Source organism: Triticum aestivum, chromosome 1A (genome assembly GCF_018294505.1).
Source record: "Triticum aestivum cultivar Chinese Spring chromosome 1A, IWGSC CS RefSeq v2.1, whole genome shotgun sequence".
Lineage (NCBI taxonomy): Eukaryota > Viridiplantae > Streptophyta > Magnoliopsida > Poales > Poaceae > Triticum > Triticum aestivum.
This window is the reverse complement of record NC_057794.1, coordinates 442,609,258-442,627,020: the sequence shown is the minus strand read 5'-3', so window position 1 is coordinate 442,627,020 and position 17,763 is coordinate 442,609,258. Positions and strand designations below refer to the sequence as shown.

General features: G+C 44.0%; 1 protein-coding gene across 2 annotated transcripts; it reads left to right on the top strand.

Moving 5' to 3' along the window:
* The first annotated feature begins 4,016 nt into the window (after nucleotides 1-4,016).
* LOC123054821 (preprotein translocase subunit SCY2, chloroplastic) lies at nucleotides 4,017-17,433 on the top strand. 2 transcript variants are annotated; one of them, XM_044478677.1, is made up of 13 exons: nucleotides 4,017-4,565; nucleotides 4,690-4,778; nucleotides 6,601-6,680; nucleotides 6,786-6,875; nucleotides 7,219-7,310; nucleotides 8,741-8,824; nucleotides 9,487-9,628; nucleotides 13,797-13,916; nucleotides 13,984-14,113; nucleotides 15,029-15,152; nucleotides 15,231-15,337; nucleotides 16,590-16,725; nucleotides 16,823-17,433. In XM_044478677.1, exons 1-12 carry the CDS (start codon nucleotides 4,124-4,126, stop codon nucleotides 16,677-16,679), a joined length of 1,590 nt encoding a protein of 529 aa, XP_044334612.1. In that variant the 5' UTR covers nucleotides 4,017-4,123; the 3' UTR covers nucleotides 16,680-16,725; nucleotides 16,823-17,433. The 2 variants fall into 2 exon arrangements, with proteins under 2 accessions (XP_044334612.1, XP_044334620.1); XM_044478685.1 differs by lacking the exons at nucleotides 4,017-4,565; nucleotides 6,601-6,680 and having other exon boundaries at nucleotides 4,724-4,778.
* The last annotated feature ends 330 nt before the right edge of the window (nucleotides 17,434-17,763 follow it).

Genomic DNA, 17,763 nt, shown 5'->3' with positions numbered 1-17,763 from the left:
TCGTCGTCACGCTCATGCGGGCAAGTGGTTAGCACATTAAACCCTAGGCCGGCATACGGTAGGCACCTAGAGGGGGTAAGTGAATGGGGAATGGGTGGGCGGTAGGGCAACCCTACCACCAAGGTCCTCACGGTACGGTAGTAAATTTAGCCCAAAATGGTACTGAAAGTTTCCGTACGTTTCTGCAGGCGGAAGGACATGTAACCCTGCCACCAAGAACCTTGATGATGGGCCCATGTAGTCACTCCAGAGCTCATTTACCATTTTGTCTAGCACACAATTAACATTCAAATTTCACCACACAACAATTGTCCATCACACAACAATTTGATCACAAATAGTTCAACATACCAAGTTCAACATAGCGTGTTCAACATACAAAGTTGGACACGACCAAATAGAAGGTTCTCAAATACTACATAGCAAGCAAGTGTCCATATTACTTTCTTTCCCTCTTGCTTAGACAATCCTCAACTCTCTTTGTGCAACCCTCATTTGGTTTTAGGCCGCCTCGAGCACGCTCTCTCTGGAAAGGCGATGGACTCTTAAGGATCCTCTACATGCCCCCTCGTTTGGGATGGTTGAGTGAGTGAAGGTCCATCTGGCAGTTTGTGAAATGTTAACTTGTTGCAGTCCTTGTCTCGTGGATCCTGTTCATCGTCATTCTCCTCCTCTTCCTCGAATTCCTCCACTTGTTGAGATAAGGTGACATGGCTAGAGGAGGAGGAGGCACCGGTCGCGCATGCGCCCCACGCGCCATGGACCCCCGAGCGAAAACGTCCAAGTATGTACCAGATGCATAGGTCTGACCGACAGGAGCATGCCATGGAGCCATCGACGCGGGGAGCCGTCGGACAGACTCGACGCACACCCTGCTTGGCGCAACCGAACCAGCCCGCCGGGTGGTGAAGAGGCTAGCAGGCAGGTCTGGCTGGCACCATGCGCATGGGCAGCGTGTGTGAGACGTTGCATGTGTGCGACATGAGCCACCACATGATGATTGGCTCACGCGAGCCCTTGGTGCACCCATCATGGACCGCCCACTCAGGTGTCCGGGATGCTCGTCATCTGGGCAGATCGGACAAGGTGGCCCGATGGACAGGAGCGCGCCACGACGCCATCGACACGGGGTGCAGCCGGACAGACTTGACGCAGGCCCCGCCTAGCGCAACCGAACCAGCCCACCAGGGGGCAAAGAGGCCGATAGGCAGGTCCGGGTGGCCCCTCGTGTGTGGACAAGCGCGTGAGATGTCGCATGTGCGCGTGGCACGGGCACCCACATGACGGTGCCCCCCGCGCGATCCCTCGGTTCGCCCGTCATGGACCTCCCAGTCGGGTCGCCCGGGTTCGTGCCATCCGGGCAGATCGGACAGCGCGGAGAGCACCCGAGAGCTCCCCGGAGCATGCCACCTAAAAACCAACGACGTAGAGGCCTCTTCTCCCTCGAAGGCCCCCAGAAGGCGGGTACTCTAGCATCCTTTATATGAGTAATGTGGAGAAGGTTTATCTTGCATCATCAAGAACTGTGATGGGGGTTGGATAGACACAAGCATTCGTGTTAGCACTCATGCTCCATGGGTATCCCACCTATTAGTTGCTAAGGATTGCTTGGTGTTTATGAAAGCGGATAGTAGGAGTGCACCACAACTAAATGATATTTTGAGTAACTATAGTATTGGTTCTGGACAGAGGATGAATAAACGGAAAAGCTCAATTTTCTTTAGCCCGAACTATGGGGCTTAGGCTAAGAGAAGGGTCAAGACGCCTTAAATATCCGGACGGAGGCATTGTCTAGGAAGTACCTTGGCCTACCGACCGTGGTGGGAGGTCAACGGAGCACCAATTTGAGCATATTCATGAAAGATCACGGTCTGGGGGTGCAAGGTGGTGTGAGACTTATGTCTTGTGTGATGAAAGAGGTTATCCTTAAAATTGTGGTTCAAGCACTTCCAACCTATTCTATTAGTTGCTTTAAACTCACGAAAGTCTTGTGCGAGAAATTAACGACATTCATACCCAAATACTGGTGGGATGGATCACTGGACGGAAAGGTATGCATTGAAAGTCATGGGTGAATATGGCTTTTCCAAAGTCTAAAGGAAGGTTGGGCTTTCAGGATCTAGAACTATTCAATGATGCCATGTTAGCTATGCAGGCATGGCAACTCTTGGACAACACGCAAAGCTTATGCGTGCGTGTACTGAAGGGGCACTATTACCCACATGGGGAGTTCCAAACGGTTCACCAACATGCTTTAGAAAGGTCTTGTTAGGCGAATTGGGGACGACTTGAAAGAAGAAGTATTTGGATTGTCGGGACCAACACCATGAAACCGATGGGAGGCTTAAGGAAAATTCATTTCAACTTGTGACTGATTTGATCCAGGAAGAAATAGGATAATGAAACATTGAATATATAAGGGAGACTTTCCTTGTGCCTGATACTGATGCTATCCTTAATATGCCGAGATCAAGAGGAGCCAAGGAGGATATATGGGCATGTGCATGGGGGAAGAATGACATCTTTTCAATACGATCGACGTACAGAGAAGTCATGGAAGGTCGTATGAAAGAAAAGTTTCCAGTGGGCAACTCATGTGATGATACTGTTGTTTGGAAAGCCCCATGAAAACTAACGACACGTTTGGTTCGGTCGCTCGGTTTTCGATTCCTATGCTTTAAACAATCGTAGATGACGTTTGGTTCGGGTATTACGTCTTCGGTAACAGTGCATTTTGATACACCGCTTCGCAGAGTTGAAAACAACCGAACGACAACTGATTAGGAAACCGAACCCAACCTCACGAACCAAACAAAGCTCGTATATGGTAAAAAGAGATCAAAAGCAGTGCTTCATGATACGAAACCCATTACATTACCTGAGCAATAACCAAACCCATTGTAAATGTCTTACCAAGGATCAGAGTCTTTTGGTTGAGGGTGGTCAATAATATGCTACCCTGCTTTGGAGAATTAAACTGGCGACATATTAAGACCTAGGCTCAACTGCCTGATGTGTTGTCATGAGCAGGAGAGTCCTTATCATAGCCTATTGTCATGTGATCATGCGAGACGTTTTTGGGAGGCTGCCCTGGTTCAGTTCAACATCAAAAGCATCCAAACTACACTCGTACACATGGTCAAAAGATATGCTGGATGTAAAGATGATCCCAAGCATGACGAGGCAATCACGATCATGGTAATGTGGGCAATTTGGCATTCGAAAAATAAGTTCGCGCACGGTGAAGAGCAGTGGCCGCCGCACAAATCGATGATCATCATCGATGATATTGTGCGTGCCCTTGAGGTACCGGCACCTGAAATAACACAAGAAGGTGTAGTGCAGGTAAAGTGGAAACCGTCGAAAGCTGGGTGGGTTGAGATCAATGCTGATGGAGCAACCGATTTAGGCCGATGGCGAGGGGGAATTGACTTTATTGGCAAAGACTACTCTGGAACCTTTGTGGCAGCGGCAGGAGCGAGATACGATGGTATTCTAGTTTCTAGCCCCTCTCACCGATAAGATACTTGCATGTTGAGATGCAGTGCTATTTGCACACAATAAAGGAATATTAAAGATACGCATGGAGACTGGTTGTCAGGAGGTCTATACACTCTGAAATGATTGGTTTAGAACGTTCGAGTGCCTGTCAAGTGCTCCATGAAATTAGAGAGGTAGTTTCTTATTTTCAGGATTTAACCTTTTACATGTTCGTAGGCAAACGAATGAGGCAGCTCATCGCATTGCGAGAGAAGTTTTGGACATTGATAACATTGTACACAACTATGATGTAATCCCCGACTTTCTGGATTGTGTGTTGTAATCTAATATGCCTTTGCCGATTGGATAAAGAGGGGAGAGTATATTCATATATTCATAAAAAGGAAAAAGGAGAAGGATGTTCAAGAAAAAAGAGAAAAAAAAGAAAAAAAAGGAATGTAGGAGCAACCGAGGTAGGCCGGCGACTCGGGGTTCGGGCAGAGTCGCCGTGTAAGTCCAGCGACCGAACGACCGCTCCGTAGTTGTTAGCGAGTCTGCATCGTTGGCTTTCCCAAACCTCTCCCGTCCCTGCGGATTGCGGCCGCGCGACGAGGCGGAGGCTCGTTCGCCGGCCACCACCGCCATGTCCTCCTCCCTCGCGCTCTCGCTCCCGCTCCCACCCCGGTGCGCGCTCCCCCTCCCGCCACCTCACCTCGCTCCCAAGCACCCATCTCTCCGCGCCAACCAGTGCCACCTCCTCGTTCGCACGCTCCCCCCGCCTCGCCGCCTCCTCCTCGCCCCTAGGGCTTCGTCGTACGCCGCATCCCCCGCCGAGCCGGCGCGTGAGGGTGGCGCGGGCGGGAAGAAGGCGCCCGGGTTCCGGAACAGGTTCCTGGACCTGGCGCGGCTCGGGGCCGTGGCGGAGGGCGCGGCGGAGGCCTTCTTCCGCAGCGAAATCCGGCGGCGGCTTGCCGTCACGGCCGTGCTCATCGTGCTCAGCCGCGTAGGCTACTTCGTCCCGCTTCCCGGGTTCGACCGCCGCCTCATCCCCGACTCCTATCTCAGCTTCGCCCCGCTCCCTGCAGGTACTACTGTCCCCTCCGGATTATCCCTTCTGCTACCTGCACACGTGCTGAAGCGTGTAGGCATGTCACGGGATTTTAGCAAATGTCTTAAATTGCACTTTGCAATGCGCCTTCATCTATGCAGATGACCTCGTTGATTTTGCTTCTGAACTGAAGCTGTCGTTTTTCCAGCTGGGAATCAGTCATCAGATCTCAGCGTCGATTGTAATGCAGGTTAGATACTCTCTTCCTTTGTCCTGTCACGTGCTTTTGTTTTCTGATAGCAATACTCCAATGTCATTAGCCACATCAGAAATCTCATATGTATTGTTTTCTTTTTTGCCTACTCACTATTGCCGTTACACTGTTGTTTGAATTTACATTCATGCATCCCTACCAATTACCGTTTCATCAGAGCTGGTTTGTTTTGCTTGTTCAAGAGTTAGAACCTGACATATTTTGGGGTTCAACTAGGTTCAGATCCCATTAACCCCACTTTAAGGTCCCAAGTGGGAGCGGGCCAGTGCCGCATGAACCATCCGGCCATCCCACATAAGATGGTACATGGATGACTGCAGGTTAACGCACAACAGATGCGGAACTTGTGGATCAACCCGCTCGGTCACAACTAAGGCCACTTGTTCCGCGTGGTCTGTACGAACAGCCGAATCGACCCATTGCATGCTGCAGCTTCGACATTGAAGTCAAATCTGAACACAAGCGTGAACACATCAGCCTCTCTCCACTCTTATTGTGACATCATCTGTTGATGATGTGCGTCACCCCGATTGATTCATGTTCATATGCAACATCTAGACTGGTCTTAAGAAGTACCGAAATTGATTTATTGATACATGAGCGTCCCCATCAATTACCGTCTCTATCCTGGCATAGTGAGCTTAACTATGCGTATCTCTGTTTGTTAATCGACTGATTTCAATTAGGAGAAAGTTACTGTGTGTCCAATCTAGCATACTTTGCTGGAACACATAGCATACATACTAGACGGTGCCGCTTTGTGGGTTGCCGCAAATGCCCACATAACACATGTGGGACGACATGGACAGAAGCGGCAGCCAGCTGTTAATCCCCCTTAAACCCTCAAGGCCTGAATCCCCAGCCAAAGATAATTTGCGACATATGTTATGCAGTGGCAAAGAAGTTTATTGTCGCAACCAAAATGAACACGACCAAAGGGTTTTATGCACCTGACCTCAACATGCCATGGACGATAACCAAATCCACACTTAAAATTCCAAACATAACAAAAGTTCAGGTTTTTGTATCTGTTAGGCTCCATTTCATCCATACAGAGCATAATTTCAACTTTTTTTGCCTTTAGTACACACCATTACAGCTGCACATAAGATAAGGTCAAGTAGCAGAGAGAAGCTGCATATGTTTGGTTCTTGCCCAAGCTTGCCCTACCAAATATTTGGCTAGCCAAAAAATTTATTAAGCTTTTGGTTGCCCATGAGTTGGTGTCAACATTGGCAAGAAAAATGAACTAGAGTGGGCAAAGAGCCATTGCCATGGCAAAACACTGGCAACCCTCCAAACAAAGAGGCCAAAATTTTGCCAGCGTGAGCTTTGGTGACCATCCGAAGTTCCAAACATACCCTTAGCACAATGGAGCAATAAAATGAGGTCTATTGTCATACAACTGGGGGCGTTTTGGTCTTAATTTTGGGCTGTCTAGGCCAAAAAGAGAATATCATGTATTCAGGCAACAGTGTGATTGCAACAGTGGCAAGTCTGAAAAGAAGAGCGTGAAATTGAGATTTAAGCTGTGGCTAGTGGCACAAGCAAGATGTTCCCTTTTTGGGGGGGACAAAGGAAGCTGGAATGTCTCCTAGACCTTAGTTTTCCATTTACAGAAAACCAGAATCCTTACAAACAACCACCAGTAGTTGTAACTATGACAATCAAGCCACTTAAAAGTGTACTTGGATAGCTTCAGAGTGTCTTTTGACTGTACTAGCTGAAGACAATTTTCATTCCAAGATATAACAACCCTTTATACTACTATTACAATAACAACTTGTGTCTGTTTTAGGTTCTTTGCCATGTTCTTCCATCACTTGAAAAGATTCGCAAGGAAGGATTAGACGGGCATGAGAAGATCAAAAGCTATATGTGTGTTTAGTTGCCTATCTTTAACAGCGAGATTGAATTTCTTTTGGGAACTGTTCCATTTTCTATATCTTCATCTAGTTTGAGCTCCTCCATCTTGATGTTCAGATGGTGGCTATCACTGGGTTTTGCAATTGTGGCTGCTTGTACTGTGTCATGCTATTCGCTGCAGTACTCCATATATGCAGCAAGTTACAGGTAAATTACCTTTTTTGCGTATATGATATTATACTTTGACTTCTGTTTTGCTCGTATCTGGCAAGCTTGCTGAAGTGCTCCACCATTGGCCACCTCATGCTTCTTCCTTTGGTTTTTCCTTTTCTTTTGCCATCCATTGATGGAAGATGGAGGCACTTTAAAATTAGAACTAGCACAAATGTATGCTTTTATCAGAGTTTGCATATAACTTATCATTTCATTTACGGCATGCCCTCATTTGTAGAGTGATGAGACATTATAAGTTGTCATAATTTGATTGACCTGGAGGGATGCTTTTCTGTTCTCTCTGTTGCTCTATTTATTTTGCTTTCATCTGTCTCAGGGTTAAGCATGTCATATTAACAAGCTTTCTGCTTGTCCTCGGTGCAATGTCAACGACTTGGATCTGTGACACCATAACGGAATCTGGCTTTGGTAGTACTTTCATTTCGTTCATATTTTGTTTTAGCGCCATTTGCTGCATGAGTTGACTCTTTTGTGTTATTATGTTGTATTCCCTCTGTAAAGAAATATTAGAGTGTTTAGATCACTACTTTAGTGATCTAAATGCTCTTATATTTCCTTACGGAGGGAGTACTATTCAACATTCTGTCATGTACATGGTGCCCTTTGGAAGTCTTGAATGGTTATTCATAAGAGTCTGTTTTGAGTCACATTTTTCATATTACTAGTATAGTATTCCCTCCATTCACAAATCTAAGATGTTTTGGATATGGACTACATACGGACTGAAATGAGTGAACAAACACACTAAAACATGTCTATATACATCCGATTCACAGAAAAGTTAGAACATTTTATATTTGTGAATGGAGGGAGTACATATCTATGCATTGTATCCTTAAGTTCTGACCATTTGATTGTTGTTTTCGTCTGAATGAGATATTTTTGTTCTGCATACTGTTTGCACCAAATAAACTGAACCTCTACTGTATAGGCTGAATAGATACATCCTTTTGGGCAGTCTATGTGCAACAGCAGCAGCAGCAGTTTAGGTGTTGCAATCTGGCAGCTGCGGTCAGCATGTTATGTGGTCCTGCGGCCTTTGGTACAGTACCAATAGTCCAATGGAATGTCAACAAAAGTTAGTGCTGATGCTAGGTTGTTATGTTTGAGGTAAACACGATGGGAAATGATTGTATGGCATCTGTTATCTAGTACTAGCATGCTCAATTAGATTGCTTGCTAGGTATCTTCCTATTTAGGGATGAGAAGGCCCGCAAGTTGGATGTAGTAAGAATTATCAATGAGACCCAGTCCTCAAATCTCTCTCTCTCTCTCTCTCTCTCTCTCTCTCTCTCTCTCTCTACTCTAGTTTCTTTCCACCCTAGCGCGGGTCTGTTCTTCAAACCGTCGCAGTCGGTCTACTTTCTGTGATATTTATCCCTAACAGTATGTCTAACGGAAAAAAGGCATACTCATGTTGTGGAAGAGCTTCCCATTTTGGTCATTTTTTTTGTATGGGAGCGTCTGTTCATGACAGAAATAATTCCACACTTTGTTTCATTTTTCCTAACTTATTTGGGTCCCAACCAATGTAACTGCTGGTACTGCTGTTGCCGAGAAAAATAAAATAGTGATTTTGAATTGGGATTTGCTCTGTTCTAGTTCATGTGCTGATTACTCAACTGTGCAATGAGTAGGATTTCGCTATATATGAAAATCAATGAGTATTTCCTCCTGACTTGAAAAATAACATATGCGAAATCATTTCTGGAAATGTTTATGTGGATGATGTGGTGAGGTAAAACTTTACCATGTTTATTATCATCAAATAGCAGTGCATATCTTGTTATTGGCTAGCAATTTCATGCTTACTGCTTCTTGTGTATTTTGCCGTACAGGGCATGGCTCATCTTTGATTATCTGTGTTGGAATATTGACTGGTTACACAAATACACTACACAAGATGCTAACTCAATTTTCAGGTAATCCCTCCTAACTTGCTAAATGTTTGTTTATATGTTTCATTTATTAATTGAGTCTTCCGCGCAAGTTATAAACCTTAGAGACAGTGATTTGTATATTGCTGGACTGTATTTGTTACTTTTACGTGCCCTTTTTTCTTGCTTATTTTGGGGCTGCCTTTCATACTGGCAACAAAAAATCACGGCTGAAACCTTATTAAATTCTAATATTCCTTGGTAGATCAAATTATCATATATTCTGCCAAGATTACTGGAATAAATTAAAGAATTCCCTCAATTTATTCTTTTGGTTGTGTTTTAATTAATTAAGCTTAGGAAAATCTTATGTTGAAACTTGCACTTAAATTGTAGGGAATGTTGCCATATTGCCTCTTTTGTGATATCTTGGCAGTGACACTATCTTTTCTAACTACGCCATCAGATCTATCTCCTTAGCTCAACATAACATATTGTAGCTCATCCAGTATCATGTGTGCTGTGAACAGTTAGTGCCTATTTAATCTTGACATGTTTTATGTCAACATCGTGTTTATAACACAAAGTGCTTCAGTTGAACATTTGTGTCAGTTTGTATAGTAGAATATGCAGTAACTGATAGTGTGACGGTTCTGTTTCATATTGTTTTCTCTTATTTGAACAATTGAACTTGCCTTTCGGAGCAGGAAATGTGTGCACATCTTGGCCCTACATCTTGGGAGTAGCTGGGATCTTTATGATGGTTACCATGGGGGCAGTGTTGGTGACTGAAGGATGTAGGAAGATAAAGCTTCAGTACTATGGATTCAAGTTGGCTTCTATTGCAGGGTAATAAAGTAGTTTGATTCTGCATTAATTTTTGTTGAAGCACAATTTTGAATGCTGTTATTTGCGGCAATAAGACAATAACTTCGCAAAAACTCTCAGCTAACTTTGGAACATTATCTGCAAAATGGTTACCTATTAGTTTTTTCTTATGTTGCTTAAGGCTGCACTTTCTTTCGAACTTGCAAAAATTATTATGTCACACTAGAGACTAGAATATTATGTGCGCAAGATGGAAATGGTTACCTGTTACTTATTAAGTTAGCATGCTTTGCTTATAATTGTATTTATTAAAAAAGGGTTGCATTGATGTATAAAGATTTGCTTATAATTGTATTTATTAAAAAAAGGGTTGCATTGCTTACATCATATACTGATCTTAGGATACGCATACGCGGCATTTAGCTCATGACTGCCGTCACCTCTCATCATGTCGTTGCCTAGGCTAAGCTGAATTCTTAAGTTAGTCTGCTGTACTACGGTCCAGGTCAAAGAAATGTTTTGCCAGGAGCTTTTTTTTTGGCCTTAACTGTCAGTTGTTTACGGAGGCAAGGAAGCTACTTCTATTACAAACTTTACAACAACAACAACAACAACAACAAAGCCTTTAGTCCCAAACAAGTTGTGGTAGGCTAGAGGTGAAACCCATACGATCTCGCAACCAACTCATGGCTCTGGCACGTGGATTGCAAGCTTCCACGCACCCCTGTCCATAGCTAGCTCTTTGGTGATACTCCAATCCTTCAGGTCTCTCTTAACGGACTCCTCCCATGTCAAATTCGGTCTACCCCGCCCTCTCTTGACATTCTCCGCACGCTTTAGCCGCCCGCTATGCACTAGAGCTTCTGGAGGCCTGCGTTGAATATGCCCAAACCATCTCAGACGATGTTGGACAAGCTTCTCTTCAATTGGTGCTACCCCAACTCTATCTCGTATATCATCATTCCGGACTCGATCCTTCCTCGTGTGGCCACACATCCATCTCAACATACGCATCTCCGCCACACCTAACTGTTGAACATGTCGCCTTTTAGTCGGCCAACACTCAGCGCCATACAACATGGCAGGCCGAACCGCCATCCTGTAGAACTTGCCTTTTAGCTTTTGTGGCACTCTCTTGTCATAGAGAATGCCAGAAGCTTGGCGCCACTTCATCCATCCGGCTTTGATTCGATGGTTCACATCTTCATCAATACCCCCATCCTCCTGCAGCATTGACCCCAAATACCGAAAGGTGTCCTTATGGGGTACCACCTCGCCATCAAGGCTAACCTCCTCCTCACACCTAGTAGTACTGAAACCGCACATCATGTACTCGGTTTTAGTTCTACTAAGCCTAAACCCTTTCGATTCCAAGGTTTTGTCTCCATAACTCTAACTTCCTATTTACCCCCATCCGACTATCGTCAACTAGCACCACATCATCCGCAAAGAGCATACACCATGGGATATTCCTTGGATATCCCTTGTGACCTCATTGATCACCAATGCAAAAAGATAAGGGCCCAAAGCTGACCCTTGATGCAGTCCTATCTTAATCGGGAAGTCATCAGTGTCGACATCACTTGTTCAAACACTTGTCACAACATTATCGTACATGTCCTTGATGAGGGTAATGTACTTTGCTGGGACTTTGTGTTTCTCCAAGGCCCACCACATGACATTCCGCGCTATCTTATCATAGGCCTTCTCCAAGTCAATGAACACCATATGCAAGTCCTTCTTTTGCTCCCTATATCTCTCCATAAGTTGTCGTATCAAGAAAATGGCTTCCATGGTCGACCTCCCAGGCATGAAACCAAACTGATTTTTGGTCACGCTTGTCATTCTTCTTAAGCGGTGCTCAATGACACTCTCTCATAGCTTCATTGTATGGCTCATTAGCTTAATTCCACGGTAATTAGTACAACTCTGAAATTCTCCCTTGTTCTTGAAGATTGGTACTAATATACTCCGTCTCCATTCTTCTGGCATCTTGTTTGCCCGAAAAATGAGGTTGAAAAGCTTGGTTAGCCATACTATCGCTATTTCCCTGAGACCTTTCCACACCTCAATGGGGATACAATCAGGGCCCATCGCCTTGCCTCCTTACATCCTTGTTAAAGCCTCCTTGACCTCAGACTCCTGGATTCGCCGCACAAAACGCATGCTGGTCTCATGAAAGGACTCGTCCAGTTCAATGGTAGAACTCTCATTCTCCCCATTGAACAGCTTGTCGAAGTACTCCCGCCACCATCTATGCTTAATCTCCTCGTCCTTCACCAAGAGTTGGCCTGCTCCGTCCTTGATGCATTTGACTTGGCCAATATCCCTCGTCTTCCTCTCTCGGATCTTGGCCATCTTATAGATGTCCCTTTCGCCTTCCTTCGTGCCTAACCGTTGGTAGAGGTCCTCATATGTCCGACCCCCTGCTTCACCAACAGCTCGCTTTGCAGCCTTCTTCGCCATCTTGTACTTCTCTATGTTGTCTGCACTCCTATCCAGGTATAGGCGTTTGAAGCAATATTTCTTCTCTTTAATCGCCTTCTGGACATCATCATTCCACCACCAGGTATCCTTATCTTCGCTTCTCCTTCCCCTGGACACTCCAAACTCCTCCGAGGCCACCTTACGAATGCAAGTCGCCATCTTCATCCACACATTGTCCGCATCCCCTCCTTCCTCCCAAGGGCCCTCCTTAATGACCCTCTCCTTGAACGCCTGAGCTACCTGCCCCTTGAGCTTCCACCACTTCGTTCTAGCGACTTTGGCACGCTTATCCCGCTGTACACGAATCCGAAAGCGGAAGTCAGCAACCACCAGCTTATGCTGGGGTACAACACTCTCTCTAGGTATCACCTTACAGTCTAGGCACGCACGCCTATCTTCTCTTCTCGAGAGGATGAAATCAATCTGGCTAGAGTGTTGGCCACTACTAAAAGTCACCAGATGTGATTCTCTCTTTCTAAAGAGGGTGTTAGCTACAATCATGTTGTAGGCTAGAGCAAAGCTTAAGACATCTTCTCCTACTTGATTCCTGATGCTATAGCCAAAGCCCCCATGCGCCCCCTCAAAACCTGTGTTAGATGTACCCACGTGGCCATTGAGGTCTCTTCCTATGAAGAGCTTCTCACCAATCGGTACACTCCTAACCATGTCTTCTAGGCCTTCCCAGAACTCCCTCTTGGTGTTCTCATTGTGGCCTACTTGCGAGGCATAAGCGCTGATAACATTGAGAACCAAGTCCTCAACTACCAGCTTGACCAGGATAATCCGGTCCCCACGTCTCTTGACATCTACCACTCCATACTTGAGGCTCTTGTTGATCAAGATGCCTACGCCATTTCTGTTTGCAGCCGTCCCCGTGTACCACAGCTTGAAGCCGGTATCCTTCGCCTTTTGTCCTCTCCATTTGGTTTCTTGGACGCAAAGGATATCAACACCTCTCCTCAGCGCTGCATCAACTAGCTCCCGAAGCTTCCCTGTCAGAGACCCTACGTTCCAGCTACCTAAGCGAATCCTCCTAGGCTCGGCTAGCTTCCTTACCCTTCGCACTCGTCGAGTCAAATGCGAAGACCCTTGCTCATTTTCCACTACATCCGGGCGCCGATGTAGCGCGCCACTAAGGATGCCACGACCCGATCCTCGCTCACCTGCCACCGTATCCGGATCAAGATACGGCGCGCCACCTGGGGGGTGACGGCCCGGCCCTTGCCCATTTTCCACCACACCCGGGTTCCGATGTGGCGCGTCGCTGAGAGGGTTACGCCCCAACGAAAATCTTTTGGGTTTCATCTCCATAAGAGTGGCTGAGTTTTTACGTTGGCTCGCCAAGCCTATCACAACCCTCCTCCTTTACCCGGGCTTCGGGACCGGCTATGTTGAGACAACATAGGCGGAGTTACTTCTATTACAAACTTTCTTAATAAGAAATATTTTACATCACTCAGAAAACCACAGTGCTTCTTCGGTGTACTTTTAGCGTCTATACATTTTTGTTGTACTCTTCTACCAACTGTTTAGCTTTACAATGATGGTTACCAACAGAAATGGCTGGATGCATTTTGACCAACAGAAATTACTTGATGGTTACCATCACCTGTTCATCGAACGAAATTTTTGCTGATAGTAGATTTATGTTTTTAGAAACCTTATAATTCCCCTTCTATTTCCCTTTCCCATTCTTTTGTAGGAATGAAAACTCCCCAGTTACAGAGGTTGAGCCATATATCCCCTTCAATATAAACCCAACAGGGATGCAGCCTTTGCTTACAACCTCATACTTACTTGCTTTTCCAAGCATTATGGCCAGGTAATCCATTGTTTCCGTGTGTATGCATGTTCACTTTTCCTTCAATTCTGATGTGGATTTTCTGCAGCATTTTTCGTTCGCCATTTTGGGAAAATTTGAAGGAAATTTTGAATCCAATGACTTCAGTTGGTGGTAGTCCTTGGATTTATTATTTGACCTATGCATTTTTCGTCTTCGTCTTCAACATTTTTGACATTGTAAGTTTGTTTTAATCTTCATAACTCGTTTTTAACCAACATCCTGAATAACAGTAAGCAGTTAACGAGTGGCATTCCTACCTTGAAGTGCTATTGTGGAAACTGGCTTAACAATTATAGAAAGCACACACAACTAAACTGTCAGTTCTAAATATATTATAGTCCGGGAAGGGTTTAGTCATTGCTAGCTTGAACTTTTCAAATGATGGAAGGAACAAAGTGACCAATGTTGTTTCACCAAAACAACAAAAAATAACCTGCCAACACTACAACACACACAAGTGCGTGAAAATTATGAATATACTTTTTTCATTTCTATTTTTCACAAAATACAGTTATGCATCATGTCACACTAATGTATTGGTATGGACTTCTAAACTAAAAGGTAAAGACTCTCGCAACAGGGTTCATGTTTCTGTCTAGTTAGCTTTGGGCTGCTATAATGTGCACCCTCTTGAGACAGCCAAGAATTATTTTTCTTTTGGCTGCTATGAATACCTTTGTACTAACACTTAAAGTTATGCTAAACATTAAAATTTGCCTTCTCTGCGTGCACCTGCTTCGTGCTTGTGAAGATTGAATACTAGTGCATTTTGTTTCCCAGGATAAACCTATACCTTGATTATCTTGTTGTCATGATGTTGTATTACTGTTATAGTTGCCTGCTGTTCTATAATAGTTGCTTGTAGTATATATGGAACCAAGTACTACCATACTGTAGCATTTAGGATGTTACTTTTATCAATTTTCACAAATTCTTATGATCTTCAATCTTAACTCTTATAAATTAGTAGTGGATGCTTGTTTTTTACATTTTTTAGGAGCATGATATCCTTATTTTAGATTCTGAGGCACACTTCCATTTGTACATGCGCTAACGAAATGGTACCTTAATCTACATACCATGCACCGCAGGCCAACTTGCCAAAAGAGATATCTGACTACCTGAATAAGATGAGTGCCAGAGTGCCAAAGATAAAACCTGGAAGAGCAACAGTGGATTATCTTACAAAGATACAAACATCGACACGTTTCTGGGGTAGGTTCACATGGTGAAACTTTTCGTTGGTTTTACCTCCTGCGCACATTTCATTTTGTCTATATCTATCCCTTGTAGGAGGTCTACTACTGAGCTTGCTGGCAACTTCCTCGTTATTACTTGACAGATATCTCAGACAAATAAATGAGGGGTTTTCTATAGGTTTCACATCAGTCTTGATTATTGTGAGTTCATCTCAAACAAATTCTTCATTATTGATATCTCGAAAAAATATAGTTGTGATTTGCAAGTTTATGTTGACTTCATCAGCTATTGCCTATTTTGTAAACATAGATTGTGTAGATATAATGGAGCTGAATCAGATCTAGGTAGCTGGATCTAAAATTCTAAATTCTAGAGGACTTCAAATTTAATGAAATCAAACTTGCCGAAGTGCTTGCAGGGATTTCAGATGATTTGCAGTTTTACAATACTAATGATGTCATGTTGTGTGCTACCATATATAACTATATAGATGCCACCCACTAACTATTTTGCTGTTTGTTTTGCTGCCTTTGGTAGAAAAAAAATAATGCATGTTCCTCTCTTCTTAATTCAAAATAACAATATTTAATGCATGTGGTGTTTTTGTTAAATGAGTATAGTTCCATCCACCAACATTGATTTTTCATCCTCTAGAAATTGGGACACTTCTGCTGTGTCCTGAAGCTTATTTTCTGAAAACAGATAATTGTTTATATGCTACTGAATTACTACCAGTTTATCATATGCCACTGGAAGATTCCCAATTCATTCTATACCAACCCACTTCCGAAACTTCACTATTTGCCACCACCATTAGTGTGATGTTTGTGTACTTCCATTAAGGGGTAAATAGATGTCAGTATTTTCACTTATAACTGCCTAATTGGCCATGATAAACAACTAATAGGCCTTGTCTGGTTCAGTGCTCCCCCATGGCTTCCTGTATGTGAGGCTTCACCTCTGTAAGGCACCCATGGTGGCAGTGGACTAGCACTCCTTAAGTGGCAAACGCAGCAGCAACACTGCTAAACCAGGAGACAATGGTCACTTTACTTACTTGACAGAAGTCATAACACCCACCCAGCTAACAGGGAAAGAAAAGAATGAAGAGATTATGGAAGTGAGTCATATACAATGGATAGTGTTTTTCAGTGGCCTTTGATGAAACTGGGCGTTTTTCAGTGATACATAAAGCAACTCCCAAAACTGGGGTATAGCTCAGCTCAAAATAAAATAAAAATTGGGGTCTAGCTGACAGGTACCATATAGTTAGCTACAGACCTAACAATATGTCAGAACCTTGAAGCATTACATTTGATCAAACTAAGCCTTGCAGAATTTCTACCACTGAGCCTCTGATTGTGAGCTGCTACATTAGATTTAACAGTGTGTTTTTTATTCAGTAATGGGCATTAGATACTAATTTTGGCCTGTATTATAATGATCATTCAGGTGGGCTCAATCATTGAACTTAGAAGGTCCTATCAAGCATATAATGTGATGCCAGCACTAAGCAAAGTTTTGAAGAGATATGGTGCTTAAGGTTATGCAAGCACATATGGTGGTGATGACGGTTCCATTCCTGCAGGTAGTTTCTCCACTCTGTTGCTATCTTTTATCAGGGTTTACAGGCTTACAACTTCGCTCTATATTGCAAACTTTTGAGTGAATATTGTTTTCAACAGCTTGAAGTACCTCACAAGCTGCTGTTGGTTTGGATTGGAATGATAGAGAATTGGTTCTGGATCGGTCTTCTTTGTCTTCAAGGCCATACTTGGACTAAAGAACCAATTAGGATACCCAACTGTTTTTTACTGAAGGATATCCAGTTGTTCTGGTTTTAGTACAGGGAGGATGAAGGAGCTGCGCCGTCGTGCCTTTGGGTGCACTGCAATGGTTGACGAATTGTCTCATTGCGGACCAACGAAAAAGGTTGGGTACCCCGTACCCGGTTCATCCTGTTCCTGTTGTACGTATATATTTCTAGCGTTTCATATCGCTGAACAGCTAATATGAAGGTAGATTGTAGTCGCCTCTGAAAGGCCGGACACAGATTGGTTGGGTAGTAACTGCTTCCAACATAGTATGAAGATATCGAATGTGACCTGCACTTCGGTGCGAAACAGTGTACTAACAAGATTTTGCTGTGTTTATGTATGACTGGAATCTCTTTGTAGGCGTAGTAGGGCAAGTTCGGTTGATGTAATAATTTGCTAATACCTGGCAATCCGGATTATGTTTTATATGACATTAACACGTGTACTTTTCCCTAAAAAAACACGTGTACTCCTCTCAATGATTTGAGTGATTCTGGTACTCGTATGATTGAAACCAGCATTGAAACAACCACAAAAGTGACGGCATGAATGAAAAGATTCCCAGGAAAGACGAAGATTGATGGTGTCAAAGCAAGGCCACCCTCCTACCCTTCTTGCCGGTGGCGCTCTTCTCTTCTCTACAGTGGGGGTGAATAGGTGATTGTTATGAAAGACTTCGAAACAGACAATGTCTTTGAAGTCGGGCAGTTGAAACAAAGCCTAAACAAAATACAACGGAAGGTAAGCTACACTAGCAATGTAACAGTCAAGGTATAGTACTGAGAAAGCATGAGGACAAGTAGCAGCTA